The sequence below is a fragment of the Dreissena polymorpha genome, chromosome 2, assembly GCF_020536995.1.
Source record: "Dreissena polymorpha isolate Duluth1 chromosome 2, UMN_Dpol_1.0, whole genome shotgun sequence".
Classification (NCBI taxonomy): domain Eukaryota; kingdom Metazoa; phylum Mollusca; class Bivalvia; order Myida; family Dreissenidae; genus Dreissena; species Dreissena polymorpha.
In genome coordinates, this window is record NC_068356.1 from 140,764,584 (window position 1) to 140,778,377 (window position 13,794).

The following is a 13,794-nucleotide window of genomic DNA, read 5'->3' on the forward strand; positions in this document are numbered from 1 at the left end:
TAAGTTTAAGTTGACTAGTGTATTTTATTAGAGGATCTTATTTTTATGTCCCCCACTATAGTAGTGGGGGACATATTGTTTTTGCCCTGTCTGTTGGTTGGTTAGTTGGTCTGTTGGTTGGTCTGTTTGCGCCAACTTTAACATTTTGCAATAACGTTTGCTATATTGAATATAGCAACTTGATATTTGGCATGCATGTGTACCTCATGGAGCTGCACATTTTGAGTGGTGAAAAGTCAAGGTCATCCTTCAAGGTCAGAGGTCAAATATATGTGGCCCAAATAGCTTATTTCATTAATACTTTTGCAATATTGAAGATAGCAACTTGATATTTGGCATGCATGTGTATCTCATGGAGCTGCACATTTTGAGTGGTGAAAGGTCAAGGTCATCCTTCAAGGTCAGAGGTCAACTATATGGGTAAAAATTGCTCACGTAATGTCACTTCTGCAATATTGAAGCTAGCAATTTTATATTTGAAATGCATGTGTATCTCATGGAGCTGCACATTTTGAGTGGTGAAGGGTCAAGGTCATCCTTAAAGGTCAAACGTCATATAGGGGGACATTGTGTTTCACAAACACATCTTGTTACTAGATGTTGTCGATTCAGAGTTGGAAATTTGAATGAATCCGCCTTTTTATAGACAGTATCAGCCAATCGGGTTGCACATTACAAAATTTGGACTAATGAAAGCAAATGTTACAAAGTGACATTGGAGTTCTAAAATAAATATTTCAGAGAAAATTAAGCTTCTGATGCAAAACTACAATTAATTACAATTTATACAGACCTGTTTACTTCTACGGATTCGCCGTAGTTACTACGGATAATTTGGCTAAACTACGCACTACGGATTTGTACTGAAAAACTACGGATCCATCGATCAAATTGGTCAAATTTCAATTTTTAATCGTACTTTGGCTTATTTTTAGCGGGTAATTTATCATTCATAATCATTATGGCGCTTGTGTAGTAAGAAACGTTCAAATTCAAGCCTCCCGAGGAACGAGTGCTGATCGAGCTGGTCGAGTCGTCACCGAACGACAACTGACTTACGTATTGGTTCGCAAATTTAGCCGAATATATACGATTTTACGTTGCTTATCAGAATACACATCTCTCTCTCTCTCTTTTGCGGAGAATACCGACGATAGTCGATGTATCGGGATTGAGCATGCCTGTTTTTACACACGTCCAAGATGGCGGCAAGCAGACGAGAAATTGCGATCAACGGCGAAAATAATATATACCATTCATATTAACAACGGATTTCATATGGTCATTAGGGAATAATGTAATGCGTGTGTTAATTAACGCAAAATACTACGTTTGAGATAAAAAACAACAACAAATATTTATCAGAAATCTGCACAGTGAATGTGCGTCACGGAAACGAGTGTTGGAAAATTGGTGTTCAGTCTACTCACAATGAGTATCGTTCGAAAATGGAAAGAGAGAAACATGATTTGATTTATATGTAAGTGGATCTGTGTATACTCAGATTCATATGCATATTCTGCTTTATTATGTTTGTTACGCTGTACAGTTTAATGAAATAGCATTGAACTGAGGTTGTCAAGTGCAAGATATTGAAAGGTAAACAAATAAAATATATTATTTTAACTCCATTTAATACATCATTAACACAACAAGAACACTAAAGGGTGTTTGTCAGTATTTGTTTATGTTTTCCCCTTATGATATTTAATTTTTAAAAAAACTGAATGAAATTAATTAATTAGTTAATTAGCTTCTCTTAAAGAGCTTATGATCAAATGGTGTATTTAAGAATCTATAGATTATTGCAAGTTTAATATGCATGTGGATGGATATTAACTAAATATTGTCTTCATTGTAAGAATACGTTAAAGCAGCACTTTATAATATAACAATGCTGTCAAACATGCACTTAAAAACAATTTTAATTCTGTTACTTATAATCATATTTATAATGCTTAATGTTTCCCAATTTCATGGTTTATCGCGCTATTTTATCCAATTTCATGGTTTATCACGATAATTTTCCCCATCCAAATGGCACAGGCTGTAACAAATAAAAGCAAAAAAAATCACTTAACAGATTAAATTATTAGCAAGTAAATGCTTTATTTACCATTAAACTGATATGTGACCCAGTCATGGTGTTTCAATGCTCAAAATGATTGAAAAGGTTCAAACTACTGACAACAGCCCAAAACTACTGAGAGATGCCCTCCATACTACTGAGAAGCAATCGGTAGGGTAAACAGGTCTGTTTATAATGTGGCGTTTACTTGATATTTAGAAAGAACAATATTTAATGAATAAAATTTCACCACATATGGTTTTAATTGACAAAAAAATGATAACAAACGCCGGTTTTCAAAATAGACAATGACAGCTTCCAAACAAGATGGCGGATGCGAATGCCGTTTGACAAGTAAGTTGACATGAGAAAACTGCTAAAAATTGAATTACATACATTCACATTAACAATCTCATTTAGCCATTAGGCTATAAGAAAAACATATTGAATATATGTAAAGAGTGACCTTTTTCAGAATCATACTTTTTTAAGCATTAGCAAAAACTGCAAAATAACAACACATCAATAAATGATTAAATACAGTTTCAACAGTTTCCCAGTAAATTACTGGTGAATAAAATCACATTTTAACTATTATATTGCATAGGCTACATTAGCCCAACATTGATACTTGGGCAATGGCCAAGTAAAAATACAATAAATTATTTGAGTCATAATAATATTGCATTTGCAATATAAACATAGCCTATAATTATTCATTTAACAACTACTAAGTAAAAATACAATATGAAATATATACTGTGGAACCATTATTAATCGTCAGGCATTAATTTTCATAAATTTCGTCAGTCGACCGATCGGCGAATTTAAGATCCTAACGAACAATCATGCTCTATGTTTGAACAAAAACAAACACTAAGTTGAATATTTTAAAACTTTACCGTAGACATGAGGCATTTAATTCCAACATAATCCATGCACACATTCACTGCTGTTTCGTAATCAAGATTAATCCGGTTTTGACACAAAGGGATGTAGATTACACAAGGTACCTAACTGACACGTTACACTTATTTAAACGTGTGTGCAGTAAAGCTGTATCGAATGCGTTGACTTCGTTTATGTAGAATGGTAATGAATTAGCGCTAATTGTTTATAACTTTATTACCCATTAGGTACATTGTGTTTTTCAGGGTTGTTGCATATTAGCCACCACGCAGCAAATGCCGATGAAAGACAATAAACCAAATGAAAAGATGACGATGTGTGATCAACATGCGTATTTATCACAAATTAATAAAGAATATTTTAATTACTGTTTGTTGTTTGATTGTTTGCGTTTAACCACACTTATTACTATTTTATATGTATCCATTTATTAATTTTTAAATTATTGACATTATTGATTTATATACCGGTAGTTTACTTTTTTAAGAACAAACACACACATAGAGTTTATAATTTTAATGTTGATATCAGAATAAAAAAGCATTTTATTTGAAAAAAAAAAACACTTAACAATCTGATAATATTCTAATAATAGAATAAGACTTATTGGCAATTGGCTTCGTTGTTACAAACACTCGTTAACGGTTATTCGATCCCACTTGTCCGCTAATCATAACAATGAACGTGTGAATGGCATACATTAAGACTGTCCATTACTATCCCTTGATAACAAAAGACTAGTTAATTGGCATGTGACAAACAGGCCCCACCTCCTGCAGTGATTCTCAAGTGTGTTCCCGCATTCGTACCACGATTTTTCGCAACTGCGATTGATCGCGAATATGTATTACATAATATCAGATATTGACTGACGCATTTTTTTTAAAATTCAAAATCAGAAATCGGCGAATTTAAGTGCTGACGAAATTGTCATTTTTATGAAAATGACGAAATTTTGTGCTGTCGAAAATAAATGGTTTCACAGTATTAGAAAATATTAGTAGTTAAGAATTATGGCTATAAAAAGATCTGTAACAACTAACTTGTTACAGTGCGACCCTGCACTATTTGGAATTTCGATCTGACTCAAAAGTTATGGGGGTTGGGGTGGGGCCGGGTCAGAGATTTTCACTCATTTTTATGCTCCCAGTATGGTGCATTGGCCATAACTTTTGCAATATTGAAGATAGCAACTTGATATTTGGCATGCATGTGTATCTCATGGAGCTAGTGAAAGGTCAAGGTCATCCTTCAAAGTTTAAGGTAAAAAAACGAATCCAAGGGATGTAATAAGCATAAAAGGGAGGTAAGTAATGAACCTGCCAAATGATAAAAAAATTAATTAATCAAAGCGGCTCTGGAGGGGGCATTGTGTTTCTGACAAGCACATCTCTTGTTATTTTACATTAACTTCTTCATTTCTACACCGATTCACTTCCAATTGATACTGAACATCTGTTATGACAATACGGTCAATCTCAACTACTGTGAAACCATTTATTTTCGACAGCACAAAATTTCGTCATTTTTATAAAAATGACGATTTCGTCAGTACTTAAATTCGCCGATTTCTGATTTTGAATTTTAAAAAAAATGCGTCAGTCAATATCCGATTGGTGTGTAATACATATTCGCGATCAATCGCAGTTGTGAAAAATCGTGGTACGAATGCGGGAACACACTTGAGAATCACTGCAGGAGGTGGGGCCTGTTTGTCACATGCCAATTAACTAGTCTTTTGTTATCAAGGGACATTAATGGGCCCTCTTAATGTATGCCATTCACACGTTCATTGTTATGATTAACGGACAAGTAGGATCGAATAACCGTCAACGAGTGTTTGTAACAACGAAGCCAATTGCCAATTAGTCTTATTCTATTAATTGCCATACTAAAATATTCTTTATTAATTTGTGATAAATACGCATATTGATCACACATCGTCATCTTTTCATTTGGTTTATTGTCTTTCATCGGCATTCGCTGCGTGATGGCTAATATGCAACACCCCTGAAAACACAATGCACCTAATGGGTAATAACGTTATAAACAATAAGCGCTAATTCATTACCATTCTACTTAAACGAAGTCAACGCATTCGATACAGCTGTACTGCACACGCGTTTTAAAGAAGTGTAACGTGTCAGTTAAGTACCTTGTGTAATCTACATCCCTTTGTGTCAAAACCGGATTAATCTTGATTACGAAACAGCAGTGAATGTGTGCATGGATTATGTTGGAATTTAATGCCTCATGTCTACGGTAAAGTTTTAAAATATTGTTCAACTTAGTGTGTTTTTGTTCAAACAAAGAGCATGATTGTTCGTTAGGATCTTAAATTCGCCGATCGGTCGACTGACGAAATTTATGAAAATTAATGCCTGACGATTAATAATGGTTTCACAGTATGTATGGCCCCATTACCAACCCTGGGGTGCCCCCTGGGTCAAACATGCAGTGTGGGGATACGCCTCGGCCTCAGCAGCGCCATTTCTTGTTAGTTATGTGGTAACAAAGTAGTTAATTGACCTTTCGGTAGGCCATTTGGTAATAAAGCGGGTAAGGTGATAAAAAAGTAGGTTTTGTGATGTTAAAGAAGATAATGTGGTGAGGTAGGTCATTAACTGATAAAATGTGTTATATAAGTTATGAAAGTGGGTCATATGCTAATAAAAGTAGGTCATGTGGGGATCAAGTTGCTCGTGTGTTACAAAAGTTGATCATGTGGTAATTAAGAGGGTTATTTGGTGATAAGAGTTGTTCAGGGGGTCATAATGTGAAGCATATGTTAATATGTTGAGAAAGTACATCAAAATAAATATTATTTCATTTGATGTTGGATAAGCAAGATATTGTAAAAGCAAGTCTTCATGTCAAAACTTTTTGGTAAAGACTGGATAGTGTTAAAAAAATTGAATAAGTTATGCTGTTCAAACTCTTTATACAACATCTTTGTAATATTCAATACTGTGTTTGTTTGATATGTGTCTTAGAATTATGTATCAATTCTATATGCAAGAGATTGTTGATATGTAAAGACTGTTTTTATTTGTATGTTCATCATTCGATATTAAGAAGACTTGTATTATAAAGACAACTGTATATATGTATGACCCTTGCTATGGGAAAACAGGGCTTAATACATATCTGTAATAGGTTGTCTAATATTAGCCTGTGCAGTCCTCACAGGCTAATCAAGTGCAGTTTTCAGGCTAATCAAGTACAGTTTTCGACTTTACTGGATTTTCCTTTTTAAACAGACTTCCTTAAACAATTTATTTTCATAAAAATGGAAAGTACCTGAGACACAACTTCATGCAAATGCATTAAGCCCTGTTTTCCCAGAGCATGGCGCAACTCTGTAAAACTGTGTTACTATTTATAGAGAAGAGGACGAAGATGACCTAGATCCAGCTGTAAGCACGAAGAGTCAAGATGGTGGAAGTTTGATTGAGGCCCAGTCACAAACACATGGTACAAAATAATGTCTGTTACAATATACCAACAAAAGTAGTAATCCAGATCTCCACAGATTTTGACAAATCCTTCTCATTTGCTGGATCAAACGACGCTGCCCCATTCTATGTATCAGTGGTAGTTTCATTCAAATTATTTTGGCGCCTTGGGCGAAAAACCTGACTTAATGCATGTGAGGGAAGCTATGTCCCAGGTTAGCCTGTGCAGTTTGCACAGGCTAATCAGGAACAACACTTTCTGCCTTAACTGGATTTTTGCAAGTAGAGACTTATTTTAAACAATAATTACCATCATGAAAGCTTTGTCCCTCTGCACAAGCTAATGTTCGACAACTGTTCACTCACATGCATTAAGCCCACTTTTCTCAGAATGAAGCTAAGTTATAGTTGACACATGTGAGTTGTGTTCTGAGAAAACTGGGCATAATGCATGTGCGTAAAGTGTCGTCCCAGATTAGCCTGTGCAGTCCGCACAGGCTAATCAAGGACGACACATTCCGCTTTTATGACATTTTTTGTTTAAATGAAGTCTCTTCTTAGCAAAAATCAAATTTAGGCGGAAAATGTCGTCCCTGCATTATGCCCAGTTTTCTCAGAACATGACTTATGTGGTTTTAAAAGGATTTTAAATGGGACAGCTGGTATTGTACACCTGGGTAAAAAATGAATTGGCCTCATCGAGCACATTTCACAGTTGATATATTATCTAGTACCTTGTATGCAGGGGTGAACAAATCTTGTATTAACTTCTTGTTAACAAATGTGGTTTGCAACTAGTCCATAAAAATAATCTAGAGTAAATTCTATCAAATGTTCCCTCTCCTGTTTAAAATTCAAATGTAAAGATTCAGATGTTAACATTTCCCACTAATCACAGACAATCGCTAAATGTTTTAACTTAAGACTCTCTGTCGCCCGGTTTTTCAAGTATTCGGACTTTATCCATCCGTATTACGTATAAACTATGCACTTTTTTGGCATTATAAGAAGGTACTTTGATGAAAGTATATAAGGCGTGACATGCGCGAGAAGTGGTTGTCAAAGCCTTCAAAATCACTAAAATCGTGGAGCCCCCGGGGACCCCCTAGTAGGGCTTTGCCCTGCACCCACCAGGAGCCCTAGCGGCCCCCTCGACCCCCAGCAAATCTTTTAATATCCCCCCACCTAACCAGAAATCCTGGATCCGCCCCTGCTTACTGTGAATGTTCAGATTTCCCCTTACATGGTTGTTTGATGTTGATTGAGAAGTATACCATGGTGTGATGTATCAAAAGCAACCTACAAATATAATCTCTGTAATTCTGTAGGTGTAAAATGTATTTTGAAATATGGTAGATTCATAATTTAAGCAACAGATGCTTATAGTTTGTTATACTTTTGAAACATTTCTATATTGAGGTGGTACATTGATCAATAATGCATATATAATTTTTTGTCCCACTCTCATACCAAAAATAATAGTTATGTGTCTGCCTGTATGACATTGACAATCTGAGCAAACTGGTTCAGAATTAAACAGTGCAGGGCATGTGCTCACTTGTGTGGTCTCTTAGCAGAATCGGGATGTAATTGAAACATAGTTTACTTCCCAAAACAAATTATGACATTCTTGCAAGTGTGCACATATGGCATAAACAAACATATTTGAAAAAGCACTTGTCCTAAAGTTCTGCAACATTGTCAAGGTATTTTCCTTTGAACAGAGTCGGGCTGCGACCTTGGCTCGGAGCTATCGCGGGTTGTGATCGAGCTGCAGACGACGATACATGAGCGGAAGAAGCGAGCCACAGAGACAGTGGGAGACCAGGAGTCAGGGGTAGATAACCTCGCACTGCTGGGGGAGGATGACGGGGTGGAGGAACAGGCGTTGGAGGTATGGGAAAAACGGAGGTTAATGCATGTGAGTAAAGTGTTGGCCCAGTTTTGCCTGTGCAGTGTGCAGAGGCTACCAGGGAGGACATTCCACCAGAACAGGGTTTTTTTTCCAAAGAAGAGACTACCTTTTAAAAAAAATAAAAATGATAAAAGTGGAAAGTGTCTCCTTTGTGGACTCCAAAGCCTACTCTGAGAAGACATTTAACAAACATTTTGAAGGCTTCATATCTGATCCTAGAATAATTACGAGCAGCATATCACCTGAACAGCCTGAGAATTACTCGATGGCTGTTCTGGTTTTATGCTGGTTGCATATAGCCATTTTATATTTGCTTTTGAGCGGGAAAGGGTTAATAGAAATAGAGTGATGTTGAATTTCAATCAGTCAATATGGAGTGTGTTAGGAAAGCTGAAGTACTAGGCAGTGGTTCATACTTCTGCGCTTAACAAATAAACTTTTCTGTATTGTCTCTCTTACCTTGTGGGTAGCTTAAAAATCAAAATTTGCCTTTACATGTTTGTACTTTGTTTAAGTTTTGGTATTTTCTCCAGGTTTGTAAGAATTTGGAAGACTTTAGTTTTGAGCCGGACCAATCAGAGCTCTCGGTGGGTGGCCTACGCCCAGCGACCTTTCACCCCCCACCTCCACCCCCTCCAAATGAGTTCCCTGATCCAGGCTATCTGCAAGAGGAAGTTACTTTACTTAGGAATGAGAACACAGCTCTACAGGTAATGTGAACAGAGATCAAATGGTAATATTAACACAGCTTTAAAGGTAATATGAACACAAATCAAATGGTAATATTAACAAGAAATTTGTTGACTTAATATCGGTGCCAAATAAATTTTGTTTATGGAAGGGTGCAAACCCTTTATATTTGGTATAATCCTAAAATAAAAATATTTAAGTGTAGCGTCATTGTTTTTATGCAGCATTTCAATGCTCCTCATTGATATCTATACATCCATGCAGTTTCATATTGAATCTTGTAGAGTATCTGATTTATAGCCCTAAAAAGTGACACAACATTAAAAAAAAACAAAGGGCAATAACTTTTATTTCAGAAAGTGTAGGGTTATTGTTCTTGTGCATGGCGTATCTCCTCTTTGATATCTAAACACCCATGAAGTTTCATGTTGATATCTTATATAGTTTTTGAGATAAAGCCATGAAATGTTTTGTGACAGACTGACGGACAGACAGAAAAAGCCATTTCTATATTCCTCCGCCTGTGGCAGGGGATAACAAAGCCCTGTAGGTAGTCAAAGCACCAAAGGTGATAGAGGAATTCCAACAAAGGATAATGTTAGAGGGTTAATGAGGCCTTTTTCTCACCTTTTTCTGGAATTTTTTTTCAACAATATATAATTATTTATTCTGAAGTTCGTTAAATTAAATAAATAGGTGCCATATTTTATGCCATTTTGTTAGCTCGACTATTATATATGAAATATATATAGTGGAGCTATCCTACTCTGCCCGGCGTTGCCGTTCCTGTGTCCATTTGCGTGCAAATGTTAAAGTTTGCGTACTACCCCAAATATTTTCAATGTCCTTTGACATATTGCTTTCATATTTTGCATACTTGTTTACCATCATGACCCCAACCTATAAACAAGAGCAGACAACTGTTTCAAGCATTTTGACATAATTATGGCCCCTTTTATACTTAGAATATGCATATTATTGATAAATCTATGTTAAAGTTTGCGTACTACCCCAAATATTTCCTGTGTCCCTTGACATATTGCTTTCATATGTTGCATACTTGTTAACCAACATCACCCCAACCTATAAACAAGAGCAGACAACTGTATCAAGCATTTTGACAGAATTATGACCCCTTTTATACTTAGAATATGCATATTATTGATAAATCTATGTTAAAGTTTGACAAAACAACACTTACCTTACATACCACAATGCACTCCACCCAAACCATTCTCCACGCCCCCCCCCCCAGAACTCCCCCCCCCAACCCCCCCCCCCCCCTCCCAAAAAAAATATTTTGTTTTCTTAATCCCCCCACCCCCCACCCAAAAAAAATAAATAGTTTTTCTTATTTTTGAAAGATCATCTATTAAATGATCACACACCCACATTATACACCCCCTCTCCATGATGGCTTACGTCATACTGTCAAGCACTCGAATAGTCGAGCGCCCTGTCCTCTGACAGCTCTTGTTGATAAGACTTTTCAAGCAATTATTATTTTTATTAGCAATTCGAACATTGGGAAAAAATATTTACTTGTGGCTTTGAGAATGACTTGCAAAAAGCATGGGTTTTGAAACATCAGAGTACAACAAAGTTGTTTCTCTTTTAATTATGGATTGTAGGATGGTATCACAGTTGTCTCTGTTTATTCCATGCAGGAGCAGAACATCAGATAATAAACAAGAACATGATGTCCAGTACCCTAGACTTGCTCTGGAGTAGAACAGAGTTGCCTTCCTATGAATTATATATTGAGCCTCGTTCTGGCAAATCAGGGCTTAATGCCTGTACGTAAAGTGTCATCCCACATTAGCTTGTGCAATCCACACATGCTAATCAGGGCTGACACTTTTCACGTACACAATTTTTTTGTTTAGAAGGTACTTCCTTTAAAAAAATATCCGAAACAAGTGGAAAGTGTTTTCCTTTATTGTCTGCACAGGCTAATTTGGGACTTTTACACACATGTATTAAGCCCAGTTTTTCCAGAAGGCATCTCAAATGATAGTTGTCTTCTTTTATTACATTCAGGAGCAGATGATCAAACAGGAACAAGATTTGCGGCTCGGTAAAATAGCTGTGCAGAAAATTGTAATTCCTTCTCTTTTCACTATATTCTATGATTATTTGACTCAGGGTTGTCTCCCTTTTTTATTCAGGAGCAGATAATCAAACAGGAACAAGATCTGCAGCACCTTAGACTGGCTCTGGCCAATCTTACTGAGGAGAAGAACAAGTTCAAAAAGCAGGTAACCAGGCTACCAGACGAGAATTTTAAAAACTGTGTTAAATGTAAAAGAGAGCGTACTGTACCCCTGTGATCAAACTGTGAATTACAAACTAGTTATACCTCCTAGTGATGGGGGTCTAAGTTCCTAGGTCGATTTTTCAGCTTTACATTTTTATACGTTGACAGTGCTTTTTTACCATTTTTGGAGCGGGTTCAGGGGCCATTGGATTGGGATCTTATTGAGCTGGATAGGGAAAAGAACTGAGTGTTCATATTCATTAATTTCTATTGGGGAATAAAGGAAGCCATTTGGAAATATATATTCTTTTTGAGATGGTGAATGGGGAATTCAGACCCCAATTTGAGATAACAAACAACACTGGTTTTCTTCCACATTTTTCAAGAAATTAAATTGAGGCTTTAAATATGTCATCACCATGCAGCTTAGATGTGCAAGACACATTTTTCTACCCCATTGATCTACACTTTCTTTGTTTATTTTTCCATTATGATGCTAGTGTGTTTGTAACAAAGCGCTAGTTTAACCATTTGGTTTCAAGTAGAATTATTGAAATACTGATTCCAGAGCTCCAGATAAGGATTTAGTCTAAAGGGTATTTTACCCCCTTCTATTATTGTGAAAGGGTATTTTGCTACATTGTTTCAGCCATAAAGGATATTTAGGAATATTCAGGGGAATTTCCATTTCCATAAAAAACTGACATGGAGTGTTAAATCTAGAAATATTATTATTTATTATTAATAAATGCAAACAGAATAAATTTTAAATGATGATATTAACAGACTTTCTTTAAAAAATTCAACTTACATGTGTTGTATCTCTGGCTTGATTGGGTCTTTCTTGCATATAGTATTCATGTTATACATGAACGTCATTTCAGAATTAAACAAAGTTATGGCACTGCCAGTTTTGTCAGACAATTTGTCTCCGCCATGGTGTTTGGTTTTCTTTTCTGACTTTCCAATCGCTGTTACATTGAGATCGCCTTAAATTATTTTAACAATTCTTGAAGTGTCATACGATTTATCTCTATTGACATATTGTTATATACAGTTACTTCCTGCAGGAGCCGCTGTTAGCTTGAAACTTCCCTTTTTCGTAACTAGAACACGGTGGCTGCTGCCATTTTGATTACAAGTTTCTTTTGATTGACTTACTTTTGATTCAAAGGATATACAGTTACTTCCTGCAGGAGCCGCTGTTCGCTTGAAACGTCCCTTTTTCGTAATTAGAACACGGTGGCTGCTGCCATTTTGATTACAAGTTTCTTTTGATTGACTTACTTTTGATTCAAAGGTTAATCTAAAAATTCAGCTGGATTATTGGTTAAACAGATTACGCACATTAATCGATTAAAATACGTATCAAGTTTTGTATTGGGAATGTTACGTATTGGGCCGATTTTCAATGCATTTTTTGTAATTTTTCAATGCGTTTATACGCAGATATGCATCTTATCTGGAGCTCTGACTGAATCTGTTGAAAATATTTAGGTCCCTACACCATTTGATGTTGAGGTGTGGTCTCTGCTTTGTGCATCCTTACTCCATCACAACCCATCTTTATTGAGTCTGTTTTTAAAGATCTCTGAATTAAATTGTGCAGCCTTGTCTTGAGCCCTACAACTTTTGCACAATGAGTCTTTGTGTCTGTCAATATGCTAAAACTTGACATAATGAGCCTCATGCTGGGAAAATTGGGCTTAACGCATGTGCCTAAGGTGTTGTCTGAGATTATCTTGTGCAGTCTGCAAAGGCTAATCAGAGAAAGACACTTTCTGCCCTCATTTAATTTTTTCCTATAAAGAAGTCTCTTCTTAAACAAAAATGCAAGTGTTGTCCCTGATAAGCCTTCGAGGACTGCATGGTCAAATCTGTGACAACACTTTGCAAACATGCATTGCACCCTGTTTCCCAGAACAAGGCTCACTTTTAACCAAACATTGCCCTCTTAAAGACAAGACTCCAGTGTAAGCAAAGTGTTGTCCCTAATTAGCCTGTGTGAACTGTATTAAGCCCTGTTTTCCCAGAATGAGGCTCATGTTGTGGTTCCCTGTCCATTCCAGGCCACAGAGCAGACCTCACGCAGTCCTGTCAACAGCAGGACCTCCACACCCACCAAGCAGCCCCAGAGCACAAACCTGGACAGGTCAGTTCTGGAGCTTTTCTTTTTGTTCAGATTTGTGGCCGAAATTTGGTCTTATTTCCAATCTTCAAATTTATGACAAATATTCGGCCTGATTGCCAAGCTCACAAACTATACATTTTTTCCCAGTGTTAATTTCCAGTGCTATTTTCACAGACCAAGTGTTAATATCCCATGCAATTTTCACAGACCAAGTGTTAATATCCCTTGCAATTTTTACAGACCAAGTGTCAATATCCCATGCTATTTTCACAGACCAAGTGTTAATATCCCATGCTTTTTTACAGACCAAGTTTTCACATCCCATGCTATTTTAAAACCCAATCTGTTTTCACAGACCCAGTGTTAATA

At 36.4% G+C, this 13,794-nt stretch overlaps 1 protein-coding gene across 5 annotated transcripts in view; it reads left to right on the forward strand.

The window, feature by feature from the left end:
- Positions 1-13,794, forward strand: part of LOC127869225 (colorectal mutant cancer protein-like) — a 68,659-nt gene that overhangs the window by 32,434 nt on the left and 22,431 nt on the right. For all 5 annotated transcript variants that reach the window (XM_052411602.1, XM_052411606.1, XM_052411604.1 and 2 more), the window contains 5 exons: positions 6,363-6,451; positions 8,157-8,326; positions 8,881-9,057; positions 11,206-11,295; positions 13,364-13,446. In XM_052411602.1, coding sequence (XP_052267562.1) covers positions 6,363-6,451; positions 8,157-8,326; positions 8,881-9,057; positions 11,206-11,295; positions 13,364-13,446 — 609 coding nt within the window. The remainder of the gene's footprint in view (positions 1-6,362; positions 6,452-8,156; positions 8,327-8,880; positions 9,058-11,205; positions 11,296-13,363; positions 13,447-13,794) is intronic.